The sequence below is a fragment of the Anomalospiza imberbis genome, chromosome 15 (assembly GCF_031753505.1).
Source record: "Anomalospiza imberbis isolate Cuckoo-Finch-1a 21T00152 chromosome 15, ASM3175350v1, whole genome shotgun sequence".
Taxonomy (NCBI): Eukaryota; Metazoa; Chordata; class Aves; order Passeriformes; family Viduidae; genus Anomalospiza; species Anomalospiza imberbis.
In genome coordinates this window covers 12,438,175-12,454,240 of record NC_089695.1, presented here as the reverse complement: position 1 = coordinate 12,454,240, position 16,066 = coordinate 12,438,175, and the positions used below count along the sequence as shown (strand labels likewise).

Below are 16,066 nucleotides of genomic sequence, written 5' to 3'. Positions count from 1 at the left end.
GCAAGGATCCAGGTGTGTGGCTGAGTGTTACAGATACCCCCCCGTATCTCCCTCCATGCTGAGTCTTGAGCAGGGAACTGAGAAGGAAGCATTCTTCAAAGACCTGGTCTGTCCTGACTTGTGGGGCTCTCCCTTCCTCCTCACCACATCCCAGGGGTGATTTAGACATGGAATGTGGAACTCTAGGGCCTCCTTTAAGATACAGGATTCAGAGGGGACGTGGGCTGTCACCCCAGGGGACTCTCCAGGCAGCATGTGCAGAACTCGTCCTACCAACAAGGGCCAATTGTGCTCATGTAATTTGATGTTTTGAAGTGGTGCCCCAATCTACCTTGCACAGCCTTTCCCTGGTACTGCCTGCAGGGCCTGCCCTTGTCAGACAAAGCCTTAATTGGGCAAGTGAATAGTTTTTCCCCTTACTGTTTTAGGGCAAGGATAATGGTGTATAAATACAATTAACCAACAAGAGATACAACACTACAAGGAGCAAGACAATATCAGTGCAAGGTTTATCTGGCATTAGTAGTGTCTGCTTGGGTCTGCAGAATGAACGGTGCATTCCTCTGAATGTTATCCCATCATTTCCCTGCTGAGTGCTGGAGCATTGCTTGACCTCATCTTTCCCAGTTCTAGAGTTCCAAGTGATGCTGAAGGCTCTCTTGGTTTCTATCCTGGTGGAAAAGGACAGGATGTTATTTTCCCTGCAAGGGAAGGAAAACATCATGGTAGCTGGCAACCAGGGGGGTGATGCAGAGATCCAGGAGCCTTCAGCACCTCACTCAAAGTTTTGCCTTTCCCAGACCACAATCACTCTTGTCACTGGGATTGATGGAGTCTGCAAAAACTCTGACAAAGCAACATTGCTCTTCATCTCTCTCCTTTTCTGGGCTTCTTCTTTCCATTTGGCATTGTGCATCGGAAGCTCTTCTCTCTTTTCTGAGGGAAGGGCATCCATGGGTCTCTCTCCCTCTGTCTCTGCTTCTTTCTGTCTCCTTCCCAGCAGGAGAGCAGTGGTCCAGATGGCTGGTGAGCACTGCATTCTTCCAGCAAGGGAAGATTTGTAATTTTACAACTAGCAAAGATTTTACCAGCTGGTAATAGAATAAAGCAGAATCCAGAGCATCCAGTAGCCAGGAAGAAAGAAGTTGAGACCTGAGATAAATTACAGGAAACTGTTTCAGCTTCTCCATATCTCAGAGCAGCTTTGCAGGGTTTTATGTGCAAGAGGGGCCCAACAGGCCCCAGCAAGCGAGGCATGAGAAAGGAGCTGCCATGCCAGGGCTGAGCAGCAGTAGGGTGAGGGACAGCCTTCTGCTGCTGAACTGCTCAGGCCTGCTGTTCCTGGCAATTCTCAGCCATCTGGGTTGGAGGCAACAGGCTCTGCTCACCCTGGAAGCACCGTCTGCCTCCCCAACTGTTGGAGTGTTGGGAATTCAGGTAGCTCACAGGCTCCCAGCCATGGTGATGAGGACCAGTGCTGATATGCCCACAGTGTGACCTTGAATCAGAAGCCAGCAAGAGCCCTGTTCTACCCAGCACGTCTCTGGTATGCTAAGCCAGTGATGGTGCATGGCTGGAAGCCTTGTGCAAATAAATCAATGCTCAAATGGCCTTATTGCCAATCTAGCCAGGACATCACATGCATAAGTGCATCTTTTCCCCTTCTCTCCTCCTCATTTTCTCTTATTCCCCTCATCTTCCTTTTCACACTCCTTTGTCACCATCTGTGACTATCCCTTTGTCCAGCTTTGCTTTGTCCTCCCAATTTCCTGTGTGCATCACATGTTGTTTTGAGTTTCCAGATTTGGGGGAAACCTTACCTGTGGCACTGTCCCCAATCCAGCTGACTATAACTGCCCTCCTGTTTCCCTTTTCCGTCTCCCCCGTGTCCCAGGTGGTGATGATGACATGGATTTTGACATTGAAAAGAGTACAGGCAGCATGGTCATTGCAAGACCCCTGGATGCAAGGAAGAAGTCAAGCTATAACCTCACAGTAGAAGTCACTGATGGGTCCAGTACAATCAAAACCCAGGTAATGTTTTTTTCTTTAGTGGAGACCCTGTTGAGAGGGAGCATATGCCAAAGGGAACCTTTTCTCTGAGTCTGCTGAGCTCTGGATCGGGTGCCAGGCACAAGAATCTCCTTACACTGTGATCCTCCACTACACAGTGACAGTGTAATGGAGGATCCTCCAGTACACAGATCTTATACCAAGCTAAGATTGTTTTTATGTTGTTGGAAACACAGCTGGTGTAGGAAAGCTTGGGTGTTTCCTGTGGATCCCAGGCAGCACACAAGGACACGTCTATACCACCAGCCAAGCTGGGGTAGCATTTCACACACTGAGACCTCACCTTGGTCTCAGCTGCTCAGGCTGAGTTACAGCACATCTGGGACAGCATCTTAAGGGAAGTGTGTACACGGTTAGGTCAGGCTGGGGTCCGTGTTCCCAAGTCAAGGGGTGTTCCTGAGATATGCTAGCCCAGGTACAGCCAGCACACATCCATCTGCAAGAGGTGAGGTCAGGCCCAGGGAGTGAGTGGGGCAACTGCAGAGGTGCTGTGTGCTCTGAATTGCCACATATAAGGGAAGTGATGGGAAAAGGAGGCACTTCACTCCCAGACATGTCCCTGAGCCCCAGCTAAAATGATGAGATTTTGCCCATCTTTACCTATGCCAAGGAGGGGTGTTCAAGGCATGATCTTTCACTAGTCATTCTCTCCACACATAAGAAGCAGCCAAAAATCCAGCCCTCAATTCACAGGAAGACCTAGGATGTGAGTCACCTGTCAGTAATGCTTATCATGGGAAATTCGCTGTGGGGAATGATGAGTGAGGAACTCCACGATTCCTGTGAAACGCGATGCTAACGGATGGCCACATGTCTCAACTGTCTTCAAATGTTGCTCCAAATAAACAAACAAAGCCCCACCTTGCCTAGTGTGCATTCCCTGCCACCTTGCATCTCATCCCTACGTTTATTTTGGCACTCAAGGCCGCTAGCAGATGTCAAGAAACCTGCTTGTGTAAAACCCCCATGGCATGCTCAGGTTTGCTAAAGGAAGCAAATTATTACACTTGGTTGAGGCTTCCTAAGATGCAGGAGGCACATCAGTAGGAGGGTCAGGACAGCCAGGGCAGGAGACCACACAGGAGAAAGCAGTGACTTCCCCAGCAGGATTCAGGATTCCCGGCATGTGCTGTTAAACGCAGAGAGGAAAACTTGGCTAAAAAGGGTAGAACAGAAATTTTGCTTCTCCACACACTTGCTGCTCTTGAGATAGGCCAGCCCCTCCCTTCTTTTACCAAACATCCCCTTCTGTCAGCTTTCTGTTGAGTAAATAATGGGGGTTGCTGTGTAGGCACCAGCCAGCAGCAAAGCTGGCACCATGGCTGAGCCGCTGCTGCTTTCCATGGCAGGCTGTGACTCTTTCCCCATGTGCCAAGTGCAGGCACGTTCACTCCGAATGCCTTGCCAGACTGGAGAGATTTTGAAAAAGGAGAGGAAGCAAACTGAAAAACACAAAAGGAGAAGGCACAGCAGTTGTTCCTTGGGATGAAGGACAAAAGGGCTCCCGGTCATCACAGATGGCAAAGCTCCAGGAGTTGGAAAACTGCGATGGTTATGGCACTCAGATTGTGTCAACGCCCAAGGAGGATTGGTAGCTGAGATTTTAGATGGCTGCATGTCCAGTTGCTGCCCTCGCTGTGCTGTCTCCCCCACAGGCATTTATCCATGTGATTGACATCAACCAGCACCGTCCCCAGTTTCTTCAGAGCCATTACGAGGTGAGGATTCCTGAAGATACCCCCTCAGGGAGAGAAATCCTTCGAGTCAGTGCAACAGACAAGGACAAAGGAAAGGGGCTCATCTACACCATCCATGGCAGTGTGGACCCCAAAAGCACAAGGTTTTTCCAGTTGGATCCAGGCAATGGAGCCCTCACAACAGCAGAAGGCTTCAGTTCCCAGCCCATGCCTCAGCACACCCTCACAGTGATGGTGAGTCCTAACCAAGCCCTTGCTGAGTCCAGCGGTTTGGCCAGGATATATGGGTCACTGGAGAAATTAAAAGTGGTTCTAGTCTTTGGGGGAGGATTTGTCTGGAACAATAGGGAAGAGGAAAGCAGGGTGTTAACCTTTACTATATGGCTAAAGGTAGTTAACATCCTGCATTCCTCTAACCACTTTCTTTGGAGGACCACTGGATTCTTAAAAAAGAAAACACAATGTGTAATAGTTAATGTTTGGGTTCAAATTCAAGGCTGAGCTTTGGTGCTGAAACTTCCAGGCTCATTTCCAGCCAGGGGATTGGTACCATTGCAAAACACCCACCACTGTAAGAGTGCTGATGAGTTACTTGGAAGATGGTGCAGGCAAGACTGGCTTGTCCCTGGGTGTGACTGTTCTGCTCTCTCTCTGCCATTCAGGTACGAGACCAGGAGGTCCCCATCAAGCGGAACTTCGTCCGAGTCGTCGTCCACGTGGACAGCTGCAACCTTCACCCTCCCCAGTTCAGCAGCATCCATTACGAAGCAGAAGTGCTGGACTCAGCAGTGGTGGGCACAGAGGTCATACAAGTCAGAGCCCTTGATCAGGACCAGGGAGTTAATGCTGAAATCCACTACTCTCTTCAGGCAGGTGAGAGCTGTGCAACAAGACAGTTTAGGTTGTGATCATACCTGCATTACCATGCTCTGACTGGTGGCCACTTGACCAGCTTTCTCTAGCTGTTGCAAAGAACATCAAATGGCTGCACAGTTCGAAAATGTGATTTTCTTCCTGCCCAGAAAAAATCCAGAGTGAGTAGGTAATGTCCATATTATGGAATATTAGCATTTTTTTCTTAAGAAGACAGCTTAATGTTGAGTCACTGGTCTAAGAAAAATACTGACTGGATGAGTTAGAATAGCCTAAAATCTGTTCCTCTTTGTCCATGGGAACTATTCAGTTGTTAGATAAAAGTACTCCCAATTCCCACTGGAGTCATCATCATTCCACTATTTCTACCAAGAAATACATCCTCAAGGAATGGTGAGAACCTTCTCAGCATTGACTGGTGATGGTTTTGAGTCATTTATGCTCAATGGGCAAATATTTTATCATTCATTATAAAGGTTAAAACTTAAGTATTTATGTCTGTGCTACACGGCATATTTAGCCTGTAAACTCTTTGCAGGAGACAAGCCATCCTTTGCTCCATCTTTCTCACTGCAATTTAGATCAAGGACTGAGGAATTTAATTGCTTCTGAAGTATTGGTAATTACAAGCATGACAGGGCTTGAAGGAACTAGTACTGTCTGTGCTACCATGTTCTGCACACGAGGCAAAAGCTTCAAGCACTTGCACTGCCACCACTAAATATGCTTAAATTATCTCTAATTTACATTTTGATTGATTCAAATGTTAGCTCACAGATCTCAATGGGTTCATTGTTCTTAAAATTATTTAGAAATGAATTAATTTCTCTCAGTAGAAGAAACAAATGTTAATCAGGTCTGCAATCAGGAGAATCTGTGAAAAGGAGCTGCAATAAGGTGTCTGCATTCTTCACTCTGTAATTTCTCTTCTTGCAGGTAATGGGGAAGGCTTCTTTAGCATCGACCCATATTCTGGAATTGTTACAGTTGCCCAGAAACTGGACCCATCCAGGCAGGAGCGATTTACTCTTATAGTAAAGGCAGAAGATCAAGGGTTTCCTCAGCTTAAAGATTCTGCTACAGTACATGTCCACATTAGACCCTCGGATCGAACCCCTCCAAAATTTCCGGAGGCTGAATACATCACAGAGATCAGTGAATCCACTGCTATTGGCTCTCCTCTGATCCAGGTTACAGCCACAAGCATGTCACCAGTCAGCTATGAAATAAAAGATGGAAATGGAGATGGAGTGTTCTCCATGAACTATCAGTCAGGCCTTATTTCCACTCAGAAGAACTTAGATTTTGAGCAGGTGTCTTTTTACCAGTTGAAAGTTCGTGGTACCAACATGGCTGGAGCATTTATGGACGCAGTGGTGCTCATCTATGTCATAGATGAGAATGACAATGTGCCTGTCTTCGTTAAGCCTTCCTTCGTTGGCTGGATCATGGAGAATGCCCCATCACAAAGCATGGTTCTGGATGAAAGCAACGCTCCCCTCGTCACCTATGCAACAGATGCCGATCAAGACTCCAATGCTTTGCTGATCTATGAGATTTTGGAACCAGAGGCACTGAAATATTTCACAGTGGATCCCAGCACAGGGACACTGACCAGTCGTGCTGATATAGACTATGAGCTTACCCCAGTTTTCCACTTCAGTGTACATGTGCGTGACAGTGGAAGTCCCAGTTTGTTCGCATCCAAGCCTGCCAAGGTCACAATCCACGTTAAAGATGTTAATGATTCACCTCCAGTCTTTCTCAAAGACACTTATGACGTTTCTGTCTTGCTACCTGCCCACCCGGGGATGGAGCTTTTGTCAGTGCAGGCAAAAGATGCAGACTCGGAGGTGAGCTACAGCATCGTGGAAGGGAACCTTGACAGTGCTTTCCACATCCATCCACTAACAGGTCTCATCTCCATTCTTAACACAAGTGGCCTGAGAAGCTACCAAGAGCTCACAGTCAGAGCTGGTGATGGCTTGTATAAGAGCACTGCTCTGGTTAAGCTAAATTTAACTCGGGCACAAGGTACCAGCTTGAAATTTGATCAAGATGTATATACAGCAACTGTGATGGAGAACTCTTCAGATGAGAAGACTCTAACCATTCTTGGGGTGAAAGGGTATCAGCTAAATGAACCCCTTTCCTACTCACTTTTGAATGAAAAAGAAAGGTTCAAAATGATCCAAGCCTCTGGAGTTCTTCAGACCAAGGGTGTGAAATTTGACCGCGAAATGCAAGACATGCACGAGGTAGCTGTGGAAGTGAAGGACAACAGGAAGCCACCAAGAGTGTCCCAAGCCACAGTCAGAGTTTATGTAGAGGATGTTAATGACAACCCCCCACAGTTTGAGAATGTGCCATACTACGCCTCAGTGCAGGATGGCACAGAGACAGGGGATGTCCTTTTTCAGGTGTCAGCAACAGACAAAGACATAGGGGATAATGGAGCTGTTACCTACTCATTTGCAGAGGAATACAAATACTTTAGGATTGACCCTTACCTGGGAGACATCTCCCTTAAGAGGCCTCTTGATTATCAAGCTTTAAATAAATACAACCTCCGGGTCATTGCGAAGGACAAAGGAGAGCCTTCCCTGCATGCTGAAGAGGAGGTTGTGATCAGTGTGAGGAACAGATCCAACCCTCTGTTCCAGAGTTTGTACTACCGAGTGAAGGTGCCAGAAAACATCCCCCCATACACATCTATCCTCCACATCCAGGCCCGCAGCCCCGAAGGCTTGCGCCTCATCTACAACATTGTGGAAGAAGATTCCCTGAAACTCTTCAACACCGACTTCAAAACTGGTGTCCTCACTGTCACAGGGCAGCTGGACTATGAGCTAGAGACAAAACACACGTTCACTGTTAGAGCCACAGACACAGCACTTGGATCTTTCTCGGAAGCCAGAGTAGAGGTGGAGGTAGAGGACATTAATGACAATCCTCCCATATTTTCTCAGATCATTTACACAGCGTCTGTCTCTGAGAGTTTGCCACCACAGACCCCTGTTGTGCAGCTCTTTGCCTCTGATAAGGATTCGGGAAGAAACAAAGTGGTCTCCTATCAGATCATGGATGATGGTTCAGATGCTGCCAAGTTCTTTAATATTGATGCCAGCACAGGGCAGATAACAACAGCTCAAGCACTTGATTATGAAACAAATCAACAGTTCCGCATGAAAGTCAGAGCTGCAGATCATGGGGTGCCTCCACTCAGTAGCGATGCCCTGGTAGTTGTAGATGTGACAGACATCAATGACAATCCCCCTGAGTTCAGCCAGCTTCAGTATGAAGCCAAGGTCAGTGAAATGGCTACATGTGGGCACATCGTGATCAAAGTCCAGGCCCTGGACCCCGACAGTGGAGACACCACCCGGCTGGAGTATGTGATCCTGTCGGGTAATGATAACAGGCATTTTGCCATCAACAGCTCTTCTGGGATAATATCCATGTTCAACCGCTGCAAAAAGGACTTGGAGCCATCTTATAGTCTCAGAGTTTCTGCTTCAGATGGAGTTTTCAAGAGCACTGTGCCTGTATATATCAACACCACAAATGCCAACAAGTACAGCCCCTCTTTTCAGCAGAATGTGTACGAGGCAGAGCTGGCAGAAAATGCTGAGATAGGAACCAAAGTGATTGAGCTGCTGGCTATTGACCCAGATGGTGGCCCGTATGGCACCATAGACTACACCATCATAAATAAACTCGCCCATGAGAAGTTCTCCATAGACAGTAAAGGCTGTATTGCCACACTGCAGAAACTGGACAGGGAAAATTCCACAGAGAGAGTCATTGCCATTAAAGTCATGGCCAAGGATGGGGGTGGGAAAGTGGCCTTCTGCACTGTCAAAATAATCCTTACAGATGAGAATGACAACCCGCCTCTGTTCAAAGCCTCTGAATACACACTGTCCATCCAGTCCAATGTCAGCAAAGGCTCCCCTGTCATACAGGTACTGGCTTATGATGCTGATGAAGGTGCAAATGCAGATGTCATTTACTCTGTTGACTCTGTGGAAGATGTGGCAGAAGACCTCGTGGAGATCAATGCTGCCACTGGGGTTGTTAAGGTCAAGGAGAGTCTTATTGGTTTAGAAAACAGAGCCTTTAACTTCAAGGTGAAAGCTGAAGATGGCAGACCCCCTCACTGGAACTCCCTTGTTCCAGTGAATCTCCAGATTGTCCCCAGAGAGGTGGCATTGCCAAGGTTTTCTGAGCCCCTTTATACGTTCTCTGCATCTGAGGATCTTCCAGAGGGGTCAGAAATAGGGTCAGTCAAAGCTTTTGCAGAGGATCCCATTATATACAGCCTGGTAAGGGGAACCACTACAGAAAGTAACAAGGATGAGGTGTTCACATTGGATGAACAGACAGGGGCTTTGAAAATCAAAAAACCTATGGATCATGAAACCACCAAGTGGTACCAGGTTGATGTCATGGCTCACTGCTCACATCTGGAGACTGAGCTGGTCTCTCTGGTCTCTGTGAATATCCAAGTGCAGGATGTGAATGACAACAGACCTGTTTTTGAGGCAGATCCCTACAGAGCTTTTGTCATGGAGAACATGCCTTCAGGAACCACAGTCATTCAAGTGACAGCTAATGACCAGGACATGGGAAGTGATGGGCAAGTGACCTACAGTCTGGAAGCAGAATCTGGCAACCTCCGCGGGCTCTTCACCATCGACAGTGAGAGTGGGTGGATCACCACACTGAAAGAACTGGACTGTGAAGACCAGGAGATCTATCGCTTTTATGTGGTGGCCACTGACCATGGCAGGAAGGTCCAGCTCTCTTCCCAAACCCTGGTGGAGGTCACTGTCTCTGATGAAAACGACAACGCCCCTCAGTTCACCTCAGATTTCTACAAGGGGTCGGTCATTGAGAACGCGGAGCCGGGGCAGGTCGTTGTCACCCTGAGCACCATCGACGCCGACATCTCCGAGCAGAACCGGCGGGTCACGTGCTACATCACCGGTGAGTTGTTCCTGGCTTTGAATCTCCAGTGGGCAAGAAGAGAGTATCATCTCAAAGTGAGGATTTGATACCTTGTTTTACAGATTATTAGAACAGAAATAGTGTTACACTGACAGTCCTGTCAGAAGCAGGAGATGAAAGCTGAGCTCTGGCATGAGCTGGACTCTTCAGTTAAATGAATCTGGGGAATACAAAACCCTTTAGTAACTGCAGTGGGTGGAATGATCATTAAAATAACTATCTCACCATTGACTTGTCCTATTTCTCTGGGAATAAATAAATAAGAGACATACAAGTAATTACACTGTACTGTAGAAATATTTATTTACACTTTCTTAACAGAGGAATATTTAAGAGAGCGTAATTGTAATACCTATTGGAAGGACAGTAGAGGCAGTACAGCAGGAAGGAAGATTTTTCTCACACAGATACTGTGAACTGTATTTAAGTTCTTTGACCTAGCTTTTTCTCCTGCCAGCACTGCAGTCAGTTAACACATCATACATATACCTGTAGCCTCTTTGTGTTTTTTAATAACTATATATAGCTTCTTGGTATTGTGTGTTTCCTACAAAACCACTTGGAGGCTGGCTTCATAACAAGGCTGCAGATAGTCACTCTGCACTGGGGAATATTTAAGACTATCATGTCAATCTTAAGTAAAGGTTTTGGCTAACAAGACATGCTAAAAATTATTCTTGCATCCCTGAAACATCACATGTGCCAACTAAAATTAACCACTGTAAAATAACAAAAAAGTTACACTGGAATGTTTGTTCTGCATCTGCACAAGTAGAAGCTTGCTTTTGTGGTATTTTTTGACCCTAAAGGGTCTTTCTAAGACCTGGGGCAGATACTTCAAATTAAAATGTTTGTTCAGACTCAAGCGAGGACCCTTCAGGGTCAAAACATTAGGCCAGATCATGCTGCAGCCTGTTATCTATTGTTCTAACCATCTGAAACAGGGGAGGAATGCTGGTACTTTCATTTGGTTTATGGCAAGCCTAAGTATTTGCAAGTCTTTGGGAGGAAAGATTTAATCCATTATGTGTTCACATTTCTGCCATCTTAAAGGTAGTAGTGACTTCCAAGTACTTTAAACCTGAGAGGATGCACACTTATGTTAGGGGTGAACACCTTGTGCTCTCTGCTCTGCACATACAAACACAGGTCAAACTTTACAAATAAACATGGAAACGCAGCAAAAGAGGATTAGGTAAACACAGAGCCCAGCTTCCCCCTGTCCACATTGATTTCAAACACTCAGAAACTAAATCTGGGCATGGGCTGCTGTTTCCCAGCATCAGAAGAAGAGCTAGTACAGGTGTCATTGTCCCTCCACAACCTCATCATTGCCGCACAAATAAAAGCAGAAAGGGAGTGAATTTAATTTATCCCACTGTGCAAGACCCTTCAGAGTCCAACACAGATTCCACAGCCAGCTCTCTTCACTGACCCCCACTGCCTGATCTGCTTCCTCCTGGGTCAGCAGAGAATGCCAGCTCCTTCCCAGGAGAGACGGATTCTCCCGTGGCAGCATCCAGCCCATTTAAAATCTAACATATGTAACAGTAGGAGCAGCATGAATCTGGTGGACCAGAGAGCCTGCCTAGTCTGGATTTACCTGTCTCTCATCATTTGGCTCTTACAGAAACAAAAAGTAGCCCCAGAAAACAAAGCTATATGTTAAATACCTCTACAGGTTAGAGGAAGTGCAACTGTACATGGTACCATACGAGTAAGATCCAAACCATGTCTGCAGGGTATTTACAACTCTCGGATCCCTTTAGGAACATGCACAAAAAAGACTGACAGGCTTTGGGAAGGTGAGACAATGTGGTTTTGAGGCAATGAATATGTACATCTGCAGAACATTACTGACTTTTCTGCAATCAGTTGTTTCCTTCTACAGCTGTAATGTGCAGACGGGGAGTAGCTAAAATGTGCAGGGTATTTCCCAGCTGTGCAGTGAGGTTGACTGAAAGCTCCTCACCTGCTGGATGCACCACCAGTGCCCTCTCTGCATCACCAGTGTGAGTCAGAGTCATGGAATCATTTAGGTTGGAAAAGACTTCTAGGAGCATCCAGGTCCTTCAGGTCTCCTAAGGAACCATCAGTGGACACACCCATATTCCCTTTCCTTTTCCCTTCTGATTTTCAGCACTTAGTAAATGCCATTTTTTGCTTGCTTCCTGCCCCCTTCTAGAAGGAGACGTACTGGGACAATTCACAGTTGATCAAATTGAGGGCGAATGGACAATTTCTTCCAAGAAGCCTCTGGACAGAGAAGATACAGAGAAATATCTCCTCAAGGTTATGGCCTCTGATGGGAAATTTCAGGCTACCACTGAAGTGGAAATTTTTGTACTGGATATCAATGACAACAGCCCTGAGTGTGGCCAGGTAAGATGTCTGTTCTGGGACATCAGGGGCATGAAGGGAGATCCCTAGGAGGGAAAGAACACAATAGAAAAGAAGAAAGAACAGGCAGAGCATGTTAAAGGATTTGGCTTGTCATAATTCTTCTCACACGATCCTGTTGCTTTGATTATGCTTAACAATTTTAATTAAGCAGCATGTCAAGCAAGAATATTAAATCTAGCCTCCAAGCATGTTTGCCAGCAACAAGTGAGAGTCTAAGCATTATGAAGAGTAATTTTTGGAGATAAACAATGCCAGGAAGCCTCCTGGGAAGGGGCATGTAAATTACTGAGTTTTATATCCTGCTAAGCTGGGAGATTCCCATCAGGAGGTTTGTTGCTCTAGAGAGCTGATCGCTGGTGTGGACGTCACCAGTGGTGAGAACGAACAGAGGTGGTTACTTCCCAAAGGAGATTCAAAGGCTTGTGTGAAATGAGCTCACTTGTCCCAGTCCACACCCCAGCAGCCAGGAATGGGAGGCACATTGTGTTCCCCTGTAAAATACAGGGTTTATCCTTCTCTGTGAAGCTTCTGTGTGTCTGTTCTCCCTCCATATGAGGTGGAAGTATTTTGGAGATGGCTCAGATGCCAATGATTTCTTTTGTCCTGGCCAGATACTCTACACTGGGAGAGTCTCTGAGGATGCTGGGCCGGGTCTTTTAATTTTGAAAATATCAGCAACCGACCCCGACGTTGGCAGCAATGCCCAGATAACCTACAGCCTTCATGGCCCCGGCGCGGAGGAGTTCCGGCTGGGCCCACACACAGGTGAGAGCAGGGCTGCTTTTATCCTCTTCCTCCCCCACCCCTGAGAAAAACAAGCTCCCAGCATGGCTCAACACTTACCTCCTCTTAACCAACACAAGGAGCTGTTTATTCCAGCTGTCCCAAGCTAGGAAGGAATGGCCACAGCATAGAGGAGAGGGAGTTCTACATCATCCTGTTTGCTCTGTCTGTTCTGTTAAAATGAAGAGCAGACACTATTGCTAGCAGGCAGGTCTCAAGGAGGAAAGAACAGCAAGTATTTGGCTTGAGCCAAAGACACAAGTTCTAAATCCCAAAACACCTCTTATCAGGTCTTGGGCAGTGTATTTACCCAGAGTTGATGATCGTTCCAGAGATCACTTGGGTTCATTACATTGCAGAAACCTCAGTGCAGTGGAGTTTAGAAGTACAATTTATTTATGAACAGTTTTATCCCATGATGGCATCCCTTGGATGAAGTTCAGCTGAACTTGCAGGACTGCCCATGCGAAGCCTTGCCAGGGCTCTGGCTGGCAATGATCCGAGGATAGCCCTGAGCAATGTGGCGTGGACACATCACCACTATTAGCTCAATTATTGTCTCCCACGGTTCATCCAGGAAAACAGCTGAACCTCTCCGAGGTCTTGCAGGCTGCGGCTGTGATTGCTGGAGACACGACCACCTCCTGTTCTTTCCCACAGGGGAGCTGACCACATCTGCACCCCTGGACCGTGAGCAGAAGCCCACGTACCACCTCGTAGCTAAAGCCACTGACGGCGGGGGCCGTTCGTGTCAGGCTGATGTGATGCTGATCATTGAGGACACCAATGACAACGCACCAAGGTTCTTCCCCAGCCACTGCGCCGTGGCCGTCTTTGATAACACCACAACTAAGACACCCATCGCTGTGGTTGCTGCCAGGGACCTTGATGAAGGTGAGTCAGAATGGGATTTATGTGTTAGTAGAGTTCATCTTTCATTCTGAACAGAAGCTTTGAAACCTAGGGAAGTGCTACAGCAATGGGCTTAGATGATTGAATCTTGGCAAAGATGTGCCTGAATTTCATCGCTGACATGTTCTTGACTACTGGGCTGGTATCAGCATTTTTGTGACCCTGTTTGGAGTGCAGTATCTGTAGAAACGTGCGGGCCTTCTTTGAGAATGTGCTCAGTAACTGTAGCTGTGATACACAGCACAAACTGTGACACAGGGATCCAGACTGGACAGAAACATGTTCAAAGGTGGGGACTGAGAATGAGTGTAATAAAGGAAAAAAGGAGTTTTAGATATGGCTGGGGTAGGTAATATGGGTGGAGAGGTCCTCCTGACAAAACAGAGATTCTCAGAAGTATAGGTAAGGCTCCTAAGAAAGAAACTTTCAATAAACCTTTCAGCAGAGGCTGAATTTAGAGCAGAAAGATCATATTTATCTTCTTTGGAAGCAGATATGAAGAGAAATTACATTTGAAAGCAAGGTAATTAAAAATGAGGAGCACTGGTAAATGCAGACAGCTGACATTGGTGGATAATGGTGAGGGCTGGCTAGATGACTGAACCTGCAGATGGGCAGGGGCACACTCGATGTTGGTATGATGTTCGTACAGCCTCTATTTTCTCTGGGATTTGAAGGTCATTCTGTTCATATAGTCCTAATGCATTATAAATAAATAAACCCAGCAGCATCCCTACCCATGAATTACTGCAGCCTGTCTGTTTCCCTTCCAGGTCTCAACGCTGAGGTGGTCTATTCTCTGTCTGACTCTGCCAATGGACACTTTTCAATTGAGGAAACCACGGGGGTGATCCGGCTGGAAAAGCCTCTGAAGGATTCCCAGCACTCGGCCTTTGAGCTGACCGTCTGTGCCACCGACCGGGGCACCCCGCAGCCGCTCTCTTCCCTCGGCACTGTCACTGTCTCTGTTGTGGATCTCAATGAATACCTGCCTGTTTTCCTGGCCCCTGAATATGTGGCCATGGTGAAAGAAGATGTGGCTGTTGGTACCGAGGTCCTCAACTTGTCAGTCCTGACGAGGGACAATGCAGAAAACACAGAGATCAAGTATGAAATCGTGAACGGCAATGACCATGGGAAATTTCAGCTTAACTCAAACACAGGTAAAATGATCTTGTGCCTGAGCAGGTCCAGGATGATCCAACATCAGAGGTTTCTTTGTGTGCATCTTCTCTGGTTCTTCCCCATTTGGCTCCCACTTCTGCTTACCTCTGTCTTTACCCAGCACAAGGGTAGGGAATACAGTCTTCTTTTCTTCTTCAAATTTTGCCATACCAAGCCACTTAAGGAGTGATCCAAATCTTACTGAAATTAATGGAAAGATTCCTTCTCTGTGTCTGAGACCTGAGACAGGCCCATGTGAATGAGGGATATGTGGAGAACAGGATGAGGAAATTTTCCCACTTCAAAATTCAGGAGAAAGTGTTTTCATTTAAAAAAATCTCTCCAGCAAGATCCCACAAGGAACCTACAGCCCAGGGTAACAGGCAGCTTTATTGAGTAGCACTCAGTGAACGTGGATAATAGCACCCTAACCTTGGGCAGGTGTTGAGCCATGATTACCAGCCAAATAAAGCCCTATTCTGTTGGCACAGTGATGTGATAAGAGCTGTTATCAGAAGGCCAGTGTTAACTCCCTGAAATGAGCCCTTGGCTGTGTCAGCCATGGCCTTCTACCCTCGGCTGTAACATCCTCATCAGTGGCTCCTCAGCCTCTCTGATCACAAGGCTCTTGTTAATTCTTCCACATCAAGGAGGTCAAAGTTTGGTCAACTACACTGTTTCAGCTGGCAGTTTGGCAGTTGCCTTGGCATATCTGCAGTATTCCAAGAAATCTCATGTGCCATTCATTTGAAGTATTTCCTGTCCTTTCCTCCCCATCTGCCAACATAGGTGCCTTATACATCAATGGGAGCCTGGACTTCGAAGCGAGTCACGAGTATTACCTGTCCATTGAGGGCACGAGGAAGGGCTCAGCCTCTCTCAGCGATGTGACCATGGTGGTGATCAACATAACTGATATTAATGACCATGCACCGGAGTTCATCCAAGATCCCTACTTCACTGACATTCGGGAGGATGCTGCCATTGGAGAGATCATCCTCACGGTATGACTGAACCAGGCCAGCTGTCTTTACCTCTTCTTTATTGTGCTGTGCAATATTCACTCCTCTTGTGCACTTTTCTTTTCCTTGGACACAGCGACCTCAGTGGGCTTGTGAAGTTCAGCATCTAAGATTAAAGCATGACTTTAA

The 16,066-nt window shown here is 46.8% G+C and overlaps 1 protein-coding gene across 1 annotated transcript in view; it reads left to right on the top strand.

The window, feature by feature from the left end:
* FAT2 (FAT atypical cadherin 2) overlaps positions 1-16,066 on the top strand; it is a 44,626-nt gene that overhangs the window by 12,878 nt on the left and 15,682 nt on the right. Inside the window, exons 6-14 of the mRNA XM_068205927.1 lie at positions 1,895-2,034; positions 3,729-4,004; positions 4,433-4,643; positions 5,580-9,632; positions 11,839-12,035; positions 12,668-12,821; positions 13,500-13,733; positions 14,525-14,914; positions 15,705-15,919. Coding sequence (XP_068062028.1) covers positions 1,895-2,034; positions 3,729-4,004; positions 4,433-4,643; positions 5,580-9,632; positions 11,839-12,035; positions 12,668-12,821; positions 13,500-13,733; positions 14,525-14,914; positions 15,705-15,919 — 5,870 coding nt within the window. The remainder of the gene's footprint in view (positions 1-1,894; positions 2,035-3,728; positions 4,005-4,432; positions 4,644-5,579; positions 9,633-11,838; positions 12,036-12,667; positions 12,822-13,499; positions 13,734-14,524; positions 14,915-15,704; positions 15,920-16,066) is intronic.